Consider the following 15,680-nt stretch of genomic DNA (forward strand, 5'->3'; position numbering starts at 1 on the left):
AGACGTAGGAAGAGAGGAATAAAATGAGGTCATCATAACCACTTGGGACCATGATTGGTGTCCAGGCCACCCAGCCAGACTTGTAAGCACATGTCTCTCACCTGCGGATGGACTAGGAATTAGAGAGGCAGATGCCCTCAGTTAATGCTAGAGAACTCAGTGACCAGCAGGATCTGAGTACCATCTTGTGAATCTCTGGCCAGAAATGCGGTCTTCAGTAAATCTCAGCATTTGATTCACATGCTAGTAATTTCCTGATTTACCTTCAGTGTAGATCAGGGGTTCTTAACTGGGGGCACAATTGGCAACGCCTGGAGACATTTTTGGTTGTTGCAGCTGCGGGAAAGGGGACGCTACCGATCTAGTGTGTAGAGGACGGAGATGCTGCTAAACATCCTACAGAGCACAGGACAGTCCCCCACAACAAAGAATTATGTGGCCCCAAATGTCAGTAGTGTTGAAGTTGAGGAGCCCTGTGTCCATGGCAGGAGAAGCCTAGAGGAACTTTTAAAGTGGTAGGAAGAGCAGAGGGTTGAACAAGAAGTTGAGAATCCTGCCAAGCGGAGCACTACCCAGCTTGAGGAAGACACCATACTGTATCACCACCTGTGGAATGATGCCAAGTCATAGGCAACAGGTGCCAGCTGAGGCTCTGGCGATAAATCTAAGCAGTAGGTCCTTGAGAAGCAGAGCACAGGCTGAAGATAATCATTGGAGAAACCGAGTCTAAGCAGTTTGACTCTATGCATCCCCCTCTCCACCTTTAGGGGATTTTGTGACCTAATTTCCTGTTCATATCAAAGGAATAATTTGTCTTGGGTGACAGGGGCAAGGGGTTAAATTGGGATAAGCAGAAAGGCAGCAGATTAATAGTAGCTCACTTAAATGTACATGAATTTGGAAAGAGTGATGTGATAGATCTGAGTTGGGATAGTGGGTCTGTTAAAACTGAAATATGGTTTCGTTAAGTTAGCTTTTGGTTGGGCAACTTCAAAGGAAAGCAAGTGTCTCCCCTAAAGAGCATGCAGAGCAGGAATCCCAAAGCAATATCAGTCTCAAGACTTGAAGAAAATAAAAAGCTAATCCCTTCTCCCCATTTTCATCCCTTTGAAACACATAATTCCTCTACGGAGGCTTGCATTCTTCTGAAACCTAGGCCAGAGAGATCACGGTCAGTAGATTTCCCTGTAACGATGAGCTAGGCAGCAAGTTCCAAGCAGGGAATGTTCTGGAAAATTCCATAAACGTTGGCCATTTATTATCAACAGAACCACGCTGTGGCTAGAGGAAACTTCTCCAGGACTGGGCATCAGAAGGTGCAGGAATTTGTGTTTTTAATGTTTCCCACTGTTTACAGCGTTGAGTTTACATGCACAACAAAGTTTGTGAATCAGCCTGGGTCATGGAACGCTCTGGAAGGTGTCTGAGCAGGAACATTCATTCTTCCGAATGCCCTAAAAAAAGGAGAGGCTATAGCCCAGAAAGCCAGCAGCTGCCTCCTTCCTTTCCGCGCCACGCTCTATTCCTGCAGGGTCTGGACTACATTTCCCAGGATGCCCAATTGCTGTAGCTCCTGCGGGATTGGCTAGAACAACGCGGAAGTGATTACGGGTCGCCCAGCAACGGGCGGAGTCCTGGACCGTGACTGGATGCCCACGCCCCCTTGCCTGCGGCTGGGAGGTGTCGAAGCTCGACTCCATCTCCAGAGACACGGAGCTCTCAACCGGCTTTTACTTCCAGCCGAGCGGCCGTGCGAGCTCGTGGGTTCTTTCCCCGTAGGTCTTCTCAGGCCCCGCCTCCTTTGACTCCGGCAGCTGCGCAATTGCGGAGACTGGATTCACCTGCCGAGTCGGAGGAGGGGCTCCGGGCGGCACAGTGCGCAGGCGCGGGCGTTCGGGGCTCGCGGCGCGCGGCGCTCGGTTGAAGCGGGAGTGAGTTCTGGTCGCGGAGACCCGGCAGCGGGCGAGCGAGCGGGTGACCGGGCGCCTTCTCTGCAGCCATGGCAGCCCTGCGCTACGCAGGCCTGGACGACACGGACAGCGAGGACGAGCTGCCCCCGGGCTGGGAGCAGAGAACCACCAAGGACGGCTGGGTTTATTATGCCAAGTAAGGGGGCCGCCGGGGGGCCGCCGGGTTTGGGACGCAGCTGGAACCCTGCCGCTCACCTGCTCGGGACTCCGCGCTGCCTTCGAATGCCACCTGCGCGGGGAGGGCCGCGGACTCGCGCTCAGGCTTGGCCTGGGAAGGCGAAGTGGAAGTCATGGTTGAAGAGCTTCAGAGGGAAGGCTGCCGGGGTCCTGAGGACGGGCCATCCCCCTCTCTGGCCCTGGGTCCAGCGGGGGTCACCTGGCGGCGCTCATACGCGCCCTCTGCTGCCCAGTAGGCAGCGCTGCACGGTGCAAGGATGGCAGACCGGCCTCATTCCCTTTGCCCCCCCAAAATCAGAAAAAAATGCCGATGCCCCGCTCCTTTCTGGGGGGTCTGGGTTGACGACCTAGGAGTGTGTGTTTTTAGCAAGTGTCCTAGTGTAACTATGTGTGTATATATATATATATGTATACATATAAAATGGCTAATATAGCTTTACTATAGTTCTCAGGAAAGTTTTGGAAACACCAGGAGACCCTTTCTCCCACCACTTACTGTGTGACCTTGGGCTATTGGAATAACTCTCAGTCACGGGTTTCTTATCTGCTAAATACGTTGGTTGGAGTTTTAGTTGAGGCCCTGTACGTAAAGGCTTAGCACAGGCCTAAACATACTCAATGCTGGATAACTCTTAGTCTTTGCTGATTTCTGCAGCTGTGACAGCACCTTCCAGGCCTGATATTAGAATCACCTGGGGACCATCATAACTATAGATTTGGGGTCTCCACAGAGACGCTCATGCAGCAGGCAGCCAACATAGGGATTCTTTATTTTTTAAGCTTTCCAGCTGAGGCAGTTACGGCTTTGAGAAACATGGATGTAAATCGGTGATTTTCAACACCTGGGAAACAAACTATCTTTTCCTGGCTTCCACCTCCAGGGATTCTCATTTAATTTTCTTGCCCCGCCTCCCGCCCCTAGTGGTAGGTTGTGAAACCTTCCCACGTGATTCTAATCTGCCCAAGGTTGTGAGCCTCTGCTGCCTTCGGTGGCTTGCTAGAAAGAAAAACAGGAGGAAACGACCTTGGTGAGTTCATTCAAGACACATTGGGAATGTATCCTGTGCCAGGCTCTTTGCTGGGCATTGGTTTTACTGAGATAAATAAGACCGCTCGTTGGGATTTCCCTGGCTGTCCAGTGGTTAAGACTCCGCATCCTCAGTGCAGGGGGCCCAGGATCGATCCCTCGTCAAGGAACTAAGATCCCACATGCCACACGTCGCGGCAAAAAAAAAAAAAAAAAGTACAAAACATAAGACCGCTTGTCACTTTCATGAGTGCCCAGTCTTATAGGACAGAGCGACGTGCAGTGACGTGGTCCCCACGCAGTGTGTGTAGTGAGCGGCAGCCTGTTCAGCATGAGCTGTGTGGGTAGGTGGTGAGGTGCCTGGGGCAGTGGGCACCTGAGCTGTGCCTTAGAGCACAGGTAGAAGTGGGCAGGTCCAGGGGCAGGAGGGCAGCCCAGGTAGAAGAAACAGAGGCCCGGCCTGTGCAGTGGTGCAGGAACATGAAGAGTGAGGTGGGAAGGAAGGGCACAGTTGGTTTATGCCTTTCTGTGCCTCGGAGGATCTGGGCTCTGTCAGCAGGACCCACGTGTCCACTGAAGACTTGGAGCCAGGGAGTGACCTCGGGTTTGTGTCTTTAGAAGGATGATTTCTGCTCTGGAGAATTGAAGGGGCATTTCTAGCAGCAGGGAGCCAGGGGGCAGTTGGCGGGCCCCGGGCAACTCGTGAATGGGCATTTGCTGTTGCCTCAGCCTTTGCCTGAAGCGCTCTTTCATCCCTCAGAGCTGAGCTTAAATGTCACTGCCCACGAGAGCGTTCCCTTGCATCGGCCCTGTGCCTGCCTTCCACCACTTTGCTCTCCCTTGTCTGTAGTTTTCTACGCTCTACTCGGCCCTGTTTTGCTCTCTGTCTCTCCCCACGTTGTCAACTTCGTGAGGGCGGGGACCTTTTCTCGTTCCCCTCTGTATCCCCCATGCTTAGCATCCTGGCGCCGTAAAGTAAATCCAGGGAACGAGTCTGTTAGCTCATCTAGGGAAGGTTTCCCACGGGCCTCCCTGGGCAGGTGGCGTTCTAGGCCCTGGGGACACGAAGATGCGCACGGCCTACCTCCCGGCTTCGGGGGGCTCCTCTGCCCCTGCTCTGGGTGGGGCCTGTTCCCTTCTGGCCGCTGCCCCCAGAGCTCCCTGGCTTCCTTTCAAGTTCGCCTGGAACCTCGCGTTCGGTCTGGAGGCCCCTTCGCCTTCGCTAACCCTGCCTCCTGCACCTCACCTTGTGTTGGGTGGCTTTTCCCATCTGCTGCCTTCCTGGGTGGCATCCACTGTCTGGGCTTGGGGCTCTTCTTTCACTCGGTAAGACCTACACGCCCCAGCCAGCTCTGCTGACAGCTTCCAGGGAGCCCATGGCCAGGGGACTTGGTGGCGCCTATGCGGTCTCTGAAAAGTACGCCCCTCTCTGCCTCCTGCCCCCCACCCCGGTATCTGGCCCTGTTGTTTACACTGACTGTGGTGACAAGGCTTGGCGGGCTCCCAGCTGGGGGGTGGGAGTACCTCTCTCCAGACTCTCTCTCCTGTCCTACTGGCCTTCCGTTCTTTGGCTTGGGGTGGAAGGATGCCCCCGACCCATCCTAACCCTGGATTCCCAGCAGTCCCCCTTGATCTCTCCTGACCTGCAAGCATCCTGATCCTTCTTTTCACTCCTGATTCTAGAAGGTCACTTGTCCCCTGGGGTCTGGGCAACTTGGCTGATAGATTGCCCTTGCAGTCGTTCCTTTTTTCCATGGTCTTCATCCCACTGTGGCAGGGTTGTGCCCAAGGGCAGAGGCTGTAGCTCCCAACCAGGCCTCTGGGGTCTTGTGGGAAACCCCGTCGTAGTCTCACCCCTCTTCTGTTGTGTGGGTTCTGTCAACCCCTCAGGCTCCCTCACACTCCCCAGGGTGCACTCAGACCTCAAAGACACATGTGTTCCCTGGCTCAAGGCCCCCCAGGCTGGGCTGCCATGGAGGGGATGTTCACGCTGCTGAGGACAGACCTGTTACCACAGAGAGCTGATGAGCCTTTCTCCCTTCCCTAGCACGGTCCGGAGAAGCTCCTCTGCCTTAACCAGGGGATGGGGGCTGTGGATGCCGTCGCCTGGGCCGTCCTCGGTCCTCCACTCTCGCCCCCCTTTTATTCTGAAGCCTGGGCCTCTTGGCAGCAGAGGGATGGCTGGCCTGCCCCGATGGGAGGCGAGCCCCTGTCCACAAGTGGCTCTGGGTCTCCCAGTTAACTTCAAGAAACTATGCTTAAGGAAGGAAAAAAAAAAAAACTTAGAGGAGCATACTTGAAAGTGATAGCCCTGTAATGTGGTGTGAATTTAACTTTGATCCCTTTGTTTTAAATTAAGATCACTGTTAATTATCTTTTTAAATGACAAAAAGCTTACTGAAAGAAAAGAAAAAAAAGGGCTTCTGTTTAAAGGAGAATAAGGTAATTTGGGGACATGTGTTGTAATTTTCTGTTCATTAAAAAGTCATTTTAGATTACAATGAGAAAGGAACACCCTTTAATTAATTTTTATATAAAAGTTTATTTAAAATAATCCTTTTCTGTCAAAGCCAAGGTTCTTAGTTCTTCACATGTTACTCACTGAGTCCTCTATGACCCCAAGTAGTAGGGCCATAATTTTCTCCTTTGTACTGATGGGGAAACTGAGGCTGGAGGTTGAAAAACTTCTCCAAGGGATCCAAATTACCAAATGTAACCTGGTTCTTACTCCTGTTTGGGCTTCCTTTCTGCAGTCAGGGTTTGATGGTGGGGCGATAACACAGGTGGGAGTTGGTCCTTGCTGATACCCTCTGTTTGTACAGGGATCTAATGGTTCACCAGTCGCTGTCCCAGGTATGGTGTCTCTTACCTTTGCAGCAGCTCTGTGAGGTGGATGTGCTTCTAGGGAGACTGGCTCACTGAGTGCAGGCAGTACAGGAGCTCAGGTCTTTGGCCTTTTGAGTCCAGTGTCCACTGTGTCCTTGTACTGGCCACCGTTAGTTTGCAGAAACACCAGAAGCCAGCAGTTCCTGGAAAGACCCTGCTTTTGACGTGCAACGTCTTACAAGAGCGTTCACAAGCTCTCTGTATTTATTCTCTTTAAAATCATGGATAGGGAAGGAATATTCTATCATCTGGTTGTCAGTGATTAAGTATTATTTTCTACTTTGGCCTGAGCATGTGAACTTTGAATGCCTCTTGAAACATGCAGCTGTTTCCTTGATTAAGTAATTTTATGTTTTTCTCCACACTGGATCAGCTGTTGACAGGTGTTGCTAGTCTGTTATTGGCCCATGGTTTCATTGATAACTGTGTGTGCTCTTCCGAGATGAAATGCTAGTTTGGCGCAGAAATCAGACTAGTTTGTATATTTGATTTGTTGAAAATAATAGAACTTTTGAGGGCTTTTTATGCCAAGTACTGTGTTCAAACCTTTATTTACAGTATCCTCCTAGCATTCTCCTCAGATGAATACTAGGATTATTATGCAGATGAGGAAATTGAGGCTCCAAAGGTGAGTGACTGACCTACGGAGCTGCCTTACCCTCTTGGATGAAATTAGGAATCAGTGCTTAAAAAACACTTTGAAGTTAAATCTGTGGAAAGAATAAACATTTAAGAAGATTAAGGTTATATCTAAATGGTACATGCATATCAGCATTATAAATTTGACTGAAATTTTTCAACTTATCCTGGAATAAAACTAAAACGAAAACTAAAACAAGTACAAAACGAAACACATCTCTAGGTATTTTGAGTGATTCAGCGAGATTCCTAGAGTTGACCCCCAGTTGGGGTCAAGTCCCCTTCCTCTGGCTTCACCACCAGCTAACAGATACAGGTTTTCGGGAGATTTTTCCCAGTCTGCTGCTGCTTCCAAAGTAGAGAATTTGACCTGATGCAAACAGTAACATTTATAATCTGAATATTTCTTTCTGACTGTCTGACTTGAGTACTCTTGAGAGAGTATCACGTGGGGGACAAAAAAAATTTAATGCCATTGATTAATTTTTAGAAGTGTAACTTTTACTTACTACGTATTCCGTGGATTTTTTTTTTTTTTTTAACAGTCACACGGAAGAGAAGACTCAGTGGGAACATCCGAAAACTGGGAAAAGAAAGCGAATAGCAGGAGGTTTGTATGTTGTCGTCATAAAGCAGAGACCCTTGTATTTACAGCATTAATGAGATGGGAAAACTGTCACAGGAGCTGGACTCTCCCTCTGGGGAGTTTGTAGGATTCGGTAGAAGGAAGTGATGAGCTCTTGGGGTGGAGTGCTTAGGATGATTTCTTAAATAAGAAGGTATTAAAATAATAGGGGCCTTGAATTCACAGTTCATTAGATTTTTCCGTAGTTGCACTGCTTGTAAAGTTGGTCTTGGTTCCTATCCTGGAATTAAATATATCAGCGTTTGATAGAATTCCGTAAAGCTTGCCTTGACTTGTAGGTGCTTCTGAGTAAGTGTGTCATGCATGGAATAGAAGTGTAAGAAGGTCCCTGCTCTCAAGAGGTTGAGGGTCCATTTGAAAAGACAACATGTGCCCTTGGGAAAAAAATGCAACCGGTCTATAGTATGAATCTTCACAAGTCAGCATATGAATGGTATTGGGTGCCTGCTGTAGCGTAGATAACGTTCTGGGAATTCATTCAAGGGAGAATTCATGTTGGTTGGAGCAACCAGTAAGGGTTTTGTGAAAAGCAGAAGCTGAATGGAGTGTTGAAGAATGATCAAGAACGAAATAGTATTTTATTTTATTTTATTTTTTGGCCACATGGCTTTCAGGATCTTAGTTCCCCGACCAGGGATTCAACCCAGGCCCAGCAGTGAACGTGTGGACTCCTAACCACTGGACTGCCAGGGAATTCCCAAGAATGAAATAGTCTTAAAAATAGAGTTGCCATATGATTCAGCAGTCCTGCTCCTGGGCATATATCCAGAAAAAAACCGTAATTCAAAAAGCTGCACGCACTCCTATCTTCATAGAAGCACTATTCACAGTAGCCGAGACATGGAAGTAACTTGACTGTCGATCAAAAGATGAATGGATAAAGATGATGTGGTATTGGGTTGGCCAAAAAGTTCCTTCGGTTTTTAAGTAAAAATAAGACACATTTTTTATTTTCCCAAGAACTTTATTGAACAACGTATTCACTGTTTTGTTCCACTACCTTCTGCCATTTTTCAGGCAACTTCATAATTCCATCTTCCCAGAACTTTTTATCTTTTTGAGCAAAGAACTGTTCCAGGTACCTTCTACTGTCTTCCAGAGAATGGAAATATTTTCCATTAAGAGAACTTTGTAAAGACCGAAACAAATGGAAATGCGAAGGTGCAATGTCTGGTGAATACGGCAGATGAATCAGAACTTCCCAGCCAAACTGTAACAGTTTTTGCCTGGTCATCAAAGAAACATGCAATCTTGCATTACCCTGATGGAAGATGATGCGTTTTCTGTTGACTAATTCCGAATGCTTTTCGTCGAGTGCTGCTTTCAGTTGGTCTAACTGGGAGCAGTACGTGTTGGAATTAATCGTTGGTTTTCCAGAAGGAGCTCATATTAGAGGACTCCCTTCCAATCCCACCATATACACAACATCACCTTTGGATGAAGACTGGTTTGCTGTGGTTGGTGGTGGTTCATTTTGCTTGCCCCACGATTTCTTCCGTTACACATGATTGTACAGTATCCACTTTTCGTCGCCCGTCACAATTTGTTTTAAAAAGTATTTTTCTTACGTTTAAGTAGAGAATTGCATACAGAAATAAGGTCAAGAAGGTTTTTTTTGCTTAACTTATGTGGAACCCAAACATCAAAGCGATTAACGTAACCAAGCTGGTTTTTGATGATTTTCCACGCTCGATTTGGCTATTTTGAGTATATCGGCTATTTCCTGCATGGTATAATGTTGATTGTTCTCAATGTCTCGATTTGATTGCTATTGACTTCAACTGGTCTACCCGACCATGGAGCATTGTCCAGTGAGAAATCTCCAGCATGAAACTTCACAAACAACTTTTGACACATTCCATCAGTCACAGCACTTTCTCCATACACCGCACAAATCTTCTTTTGTGTTTCAGTTGCGTTTTTACCTTTCTTGAAATAATAAAGGATAAAATGCTGAATATGTTGCTTTTTCCCCTCCATCTTCAATATTAAAATGGCTACACAAAAATTCACCAGTTTTGATGTTTTTTTAAAAGGCATGCTGTTATGACGGCTGTCACAGTACAGTCTAACAAAATTGTTTCGAATGAAGTTAGACAACTAAGCACTAATAGAGTCATCTTATGGAAAACACCAAACAAATTTTTTGGCCAACCCAGTACAAAGGAGTATTACTCAGCCATAAAAAAGAATGAAATAATACCATTTGCAGCAACATGGATGGACCTAGAGATTATCATACTAAGTGAAGTAACTCAGAAAGAGAAAAACAAATATCATATGGTATCACTTATATGTGGAATCTAAAATATGCCACAAATGAACATATCTACGAAACAGGAACAGATTCACAGACATAGAGAACAGGCTTGTGGTTGTGAAGGTGGGGGTGAGGGAGGGATGGATTGGGAGATTGGGTTTAGCTGATGCAAACTTATATATAGAATTGGTAAACAACAAGGTCCTACTGTATAGCACAAGAAACTGTATTCAATATCCTGTGATAAAGCATAATGGAAAAGAATATGAAAAATAATATATGTCAAACTGAGTCACTGCTGTACAGCAGAAGTTAACACTGTAAATCAACTATACTTCAATAAAATTAAAAAAAAAAAGAATGAAATAGTGTTAATTCCAAGCAAGAGGCAGAATGTAGAGTCTGGTTGGGGTAATGGGCCTTCTGTACCTGCCATAGTTGGAGCACGTGACCTGCTGGTCTGGTGGGATAGGTCTGGGGCTGGAAGGGCAGGGGCCTCAGTTTAACCCACCCCACCCCACCCCACCCCCACCCCCACATAGACCTGTTGTCCTTCTGTGTTTCAGATTTGCCCTATGGATGGGAACAAGAAACTGATGAGAATGGACAAATGTTTTTTGTCGAGTAAGTGTCTACAAAAAAACTTCTTAGCCATCTTGCTTTTTATTTAATTAATTAATTTATTTTTAATACATTTATTTATTTATTTTTGGTTGCATTGGGTCTTTGTTGCTGCACGTGGGCTTTCTCTAGTTGTGGCAAGCCGGCGCTACTCTTTGTTGCGGTGCGCGGGCTTCTCATTGCGGTGGCTTCTCTTATTGTGGAGCGTGGGCTCTAGGCGTGTGGGCTTCAGTAGTTGTGGCTCGCAGGCTCAGTAGTCGTGGCACACGAGCTTAGTTGCTCCACGGCATGTGCAATCTTCCCGGACCAGGGCTTGAACCCGTGTCCCCTGCATTGGCAGGTAGATTCTTAACCACTAGGGAAGTTCCATCCTGCTTTTTAATAGGAACTTTTTTGTACAAGGAATATACATTGACTGTAGGAAAATATTATATAGTGTATAAGTGTAATCCTATCAGCAGGACTAACTGCTTTTAGCAATTTTTGGATTTTTTTCTTCCAGTCTTTCTATATAAGTGCTTAAAAAAAAAAGTATTGCACTAACTGTTTGGTAAACTGTTTTTTCTACATAATTCTTATGAGCATTTTCTCATATCTTTATAAATTTTTGAAGACAATGATGTTTAACGGTTATATAGTATTATTTTGTATAGATACACTGTAATTTATCAAATTACCTACTGGGCATTGATGTTGTTAAATTCTTGTGATCTGGCTTCTGTACAGGCAGACCTTGTCTTATTGCACTTTGCAGATACTGCGTTTTTTACAGATTGAAGGTTTGTGGCAACTCCCCCTCAAGGGAGTCTTTTGGCTCCATTTTTCCAGTAGCAGTTGCTCAGTTCGTGTCTCTGTGTCACGTTTCGGTAATTTTCGCAATATTTCAGACCCTCCACTAGCAAAAACGTTGGTGACTCACCGAAGTCTCAGGTGATGGTTAGCATTTTTTAGCAATCGAGTATTTGTTAATTAAGGTGTGTATATTTTTTTAGACACGCTGTTTCACACTTAATAGACTGTAGTGTAAACATAACTTTCATACGCTCTGGGAAACCACACAATTTGTGTGACTCGGTTTATTGTGTGCGACACTGACTTTTTTTTTAAGTTTATTTATTTATGGCTGCGTTGGGTCTTCATTGCTGCACGCGGGCTTTCTCTAGTTGCAGCGGGCGAGCGGGTGTTACTCTTCGTTGTGCGCAGGCTTCTCACTGCGGTGGCTTCTCTTGTTGTGGAGCATGGGCTCTAGGTGTGTGGGCTTCAGTAGTTGTGGCTTGCAGGCTCTAGAGCATAGGCTCAGTAGTTGTGGTGCATGGGCTTAGTTGCTCTTCGGCATGTGGGATCTTCCCGGACCAGGGCTCGAACACGTGTCCCCTGCATTGGCAGGCGGATTCTTAACCACTGCGCCACTAGGGAAGCCTGACACAGACTTTATTGTATTGGTCTGGAACTGACCCTGCAATTCAGTATCTCCAAGGTATGCCTGTAATTATAAAGAGCATCCTCCTCTGTAAAACTATCCTTGGAATAAATTCCAGTAACAAACAGCAACAGTAACCACGCATCTGGCACCTAACATGAGCCAGGCATGTTCTAACCAACTTATACCTGTAGTATCAGCTCATTCAGTCCCTGAAATGCCCTAAGGGAGGCGAGCGCTGGGCTGCCTGGCCAGTCATTTCCCCACTCTGATCCCGTTAGAGAGGTGTGCTGGTAAATGCTTAACAACCAGTTCCCTGGGGGGAAAAGCCCATATTTGTTTCCGTGGTATAAGTACTTCCCCTATAGCTTATTTCCAGCGACCGAGGTAAAGTCACTGAGGAGTTGGGAAGAGAGATGCACATTTGGGTCTTGTGAGCCAGGGTGACCCGGCTCCCCCCCTGCTCTGTCCTCTGTAAGACACTGGAGTCAAAATGCTTATCTGGCATCTGTGGTTATAAGTAAAATGAAAGTTGGATTATTCTTGAGTCTTAGTGTTTATGGGGTGACGAGTATTGATTTTAAACTGTGTATAATTTTACACACACATACATGTTACAAATACATTTTTTTTTAACGTTTTTATTTATTTTTTGGCTGCACCGTGGGGCTTGCGGGATCTTAGTTCCCCGACCAGGGATCGAACCTGGGCCCTCGGCAGTGCAAGTGCTGAGTCCTAACCACTGGACTGCCAGGGAATTCCCACAAATGCATTTTAAATCATGAAATCTTTCTTTCTGGAGAGTTCTTAATAGTTTTCAAGATATTTTGAGGTCTATCTCAAACCCCGAGATCACATTTAAAATGTAAAAAATAAACCTGTTCTGTAAGGAGCAGCCTATTCATCTGTATGAACAGGTTGTACTGATGTATTTTAATATGTTGTTTATACTACCAGTATAGTTTAATATTCTTTCTACAAGATTTCAGTCAACTCCAAATCAAAACTACAGTGTGTGAGTACAGCCTTATAATGAAAATTATTAGAATTTCAGTAGTTGGCTGGTTTCATATTTACTGTCTTTCATCATTTTGAGTTTTCTACTTCTTTACCAATCTTCTTAGGCCCTTGCACATAAGAGATTTAATTGAAATCTACTGACAAGAGTGCCTGATGGATCTTATAGCCACATTTACATGAATTAAAAGAAAAAAACCCCAAAGCCTACTCCATGTTTGAGATCTGAGGGTACAAGGCAGTGCTTTGTATGTTACAGCCTATTTTACGGGCAGTTCTGAAGAAAATGCTTCGACGGCTGTCTTTCTAGGCAGGAATATAATCCTTCTGGAGGCCAGAAGATAGATTAAATGGACCCGGGTCTTTCCGGGGTTAAGAATAAGCCTTTTTTAGTCCATGAAAAATGGGGTTTGCCTAGCCTAAACTATAAGATTATCTTGTAATTATAAATGCCCGTGTTCACTGCTGTAGGTTCACTGCTTTCTCCTTTTCTTTGCAGCCACATAAATAAAAGAACTACCTACTTGGACCCAAGACTGGCATTTACTGTGGACGATAATCCTACGAAGCCAACCACCAGACAGAGATACGACAGCAGCACAACCGCCATGGAAATCCTCCAGGGCCGGGATTTCAGTGGCAAAGTGGTCGTGGTTACCGGAGCGAATTCGGGAATAGGTAGGTTGTTAACTGACAGCGATGGTTGTTGTTATTATTTTTTTTGTCACTGCTATGATGAAATCTGCTTTAGTCTAACCATAAGAAAACTTTGTTTGGTGGTTCTCTAATTTAAAAGGTGTTTATAGCCTTTTCAGCTATCGTGTCATTAAAGTTCTGGGCCCTTTTTCAGTCCCAGTGTTTCCATGGAAGGAGGGCCGTGTCAGGGCTGACCTTGAATTCTCTGAAAGCTGAACACTCAGCGGAAGATGGTGGCTATTTTGGTTCTTCAGGATGAGAGACAGCTGGCTCTGTCTAGGAGTTTCTGACCTGGTCTGCGTGGTGTGCGGTCATGGTCCAGTTACCTGGGTTCTTCGGCCCAACGCTGACTGGTAATGGAATATCGGGAACAGTGGTGTGTCAGGGCTTTGGGACAAAGGACACTGCAGCTGTCCGTTGGTTACGGAGAATATGATTTTCTTTGGAGAACAGGATCTTCTTTCTTTGCAGAGTCGGAGAATTAGCTGCCCTCTTGGTTGCCTGCGTTTAACTGCGGTGGCGGTCATGAGGGAGGGGCTCCGGGGGTGTCCTCTCCTTAGCCTCATGGGCCGGTAGAGAAGCTGCGGCAAAGCAGATGCTCCTGCGTTCACTCTCCAGATGATTTAATTCTTACTTTGCTTTGGTCCATTGACATGAATGTCTGAATCTGTGAGAACCAGCTGCTTTGAGTAAGGATACGCATCCTCAGGTTAATTTACAGAGACAAAACATGGAATTGTGCTCAGCTGTCTTCTGGCAAGTTCGCTCCTTTTCACCCTTCATGGTGCTCCCCACCTCACTGGCCTTCTCTCTCACCAGCTTTGTCTCCTCACCGGTTTGTGTATCCCCTGCACTTCTTTCTCTGTCTTGCTTCATTTTCGGTGACCTCTTCTTGAACTTGCAGAAGCATTCCCTGGTATCATCAGGGCACGTATAGGAAGTGACATACATTCTTGACATACATCAATTGTTATATAGTACAGGGTTGAAAATCTAGCAAGCTACGGTCCCAGAGCGGAACTTTTGACTGTACCTGTCCATTAAGGCAAAGAAGCATATGGATTTTTTTTTTAAATGAAAGGGATTTATTTAAAATCAACTCTCAGACCTCATCCTGGGCTCAGAATATGTTCAGTTCGGTTTTCTGAATCACATCGGGGTTCATTCTATTGTCATCGATAGGAAAAGCTGATGATGCTATATTAAAAGTAACAGCTGGATCCTCAGTCGTCCAGGAAACAGTGTGTTGTGTTGATGGCGTTGACTACCGTTACGTGAGTGTGTGGACCAAGACAGTGTAGAATAATTAAGAAAAAATAAGGACTTAAGTAAAATACCTCTTCTTATTTAACACTCAGTTAACCAGAGAATTAACTAAAAGATCTCATTCCCTTAATCTCGTGGCTAGACAGTTTCTTCCTTTCATAAGTAAGATAAGTGACTATTGATGGTTTGTGCGTAAGTGTTGAAACTCGGCCCTGTCTGACGTTAGATGGCAGGCCTTCTGAAGCTCTGCTGAAGATTTGCCGCGTGAGGCCTATGACGTCATGATCCAGGACTAAAGGCACTGGTCCAGAATATTCAAAGAGCTATGTGTAGTTGGGTATTGCATCCTGGTCGGAAGGGAGGATGAGGTTCTGAAGCATTGAGAAGAAATGTGTCGTTGGTCAGAGTGGACCTCGGACCTCTCGGAGGCAAGCTCTGTGCCTCTTCCCAGCTGCCGCTTCCCCTTCCTGAGGTCCCTGATCTTTCTTGTGGGCCCTGCAAGTAGGTGCCCGTGGTCCAGTCACATGTGATGGTAAGTCGGACGGCTCAGGCTGGAAGGGAGGCTGGGGAAGGTCTCCGAGCGCGCCCCCCATCCCCATTTCCCCAGCTCGAACCTTCATTGCATTCAGCTCTGCCTGGTCTCCCCGTGACCCCTCCAGTCTCGAGAAGCCCGAGTCTAGGGGAGTGCTGGAGATTTGTCTGCTTCATATTTGAAATAACATCAGACCGAACATTCCAGGCAATCAGATCCTCGCAAAGAGCTCTGGCGCTGCAGCCGTGGTATCAGGCTTAAAGCAAAGAGCCGAAGGCAAGCCCGTGGCTTTGCCGTCATCACTTAGGCAGCTTTTATATCCCACGCGGCTGGCTGCCTTAGAGAGTGTCCTTGTCCAAGTAGGCTGTGCCTTCCAGATAAATTTCTTCTCCTGAGCTACGAAACACGCCAATTTAGAAATCGCTATCACCACTCTGTTTCTGCCCCTTTCAAATGGAACAGCTGAGCGCAGAGTGAATCAGGCATCTTCACTCCCAACACTCCTCGGCGTTCGGGAGTCATC

At 46.4% G+C, this 15,680-nt stretch overlaps 1 protein-coding gene and 1 non-coding gene across 5 annotated transcripts in view; one reads left to right on the forward strand and one right to left on the reverse strand.

Moving 5' to 3' along the window:
* The first annotated feature begins 1,689 nt into the window (after window positions 1-1,689).
* Window positions 1,690-15,680, forward strand: part of WWOX (WW domain containing oxidoreductase) — a 978,254-nt gene continuing 964,263 nt past the window's right edge. For 2 of the 4 annotated variants that reach the window (XM_067719418.1, XM_067719421.1), the window contains exons 1-4: window positions 1,693-2,106; window positions 7,245-7,309; window positions 10,172-10,229; window positions 13,163-13,341. In XM_067719418.1, coding sequence (XP_067575519.1) covers window positions 2,000-2,106; window positions 7,245-7,309; window positions 10,172-10,229; window positions 13,163-13,341 — 409 coding nt within the window. In that variant the 5' untranslated portion in view covers window positions 1,693-1,999. Of the gene's footprint in view, window positions 2,107-7,244; window positions 7,310-10,171; window positions 10,230-13,162; window positions 13,342-15,680 lie in introns of all 4 variants that reach the window. The other 2 variants (XM_067719419.1, XM_067719420.1) reach the window with 2 other exon arrangements.
* On the reverse strand, window positions 12,331-12,403 carry TRNAA-UGC (transfer RNA alanine (anticodon UGC)). Its single transcript has one exon. It is a non-coding gene; the product is annotated as a tRNA-Ala (tRNA).

The sequence above is a fragment of the Pseudorca crassidens genome, chromosome 20, assembly GCF_039906515.1.
Source record: "Pseudorca crassidens isolate mPseCra1 chromosome 20, mPseCra1.hap1, whole genome shotgun sequence".
Taxonomy (NCBI): Eukaryota; Metazoa; Chordata; class Mammalia; order Artiodactyla; family Delphinidae; genus Pseudorca; species Pseudorca crassidens.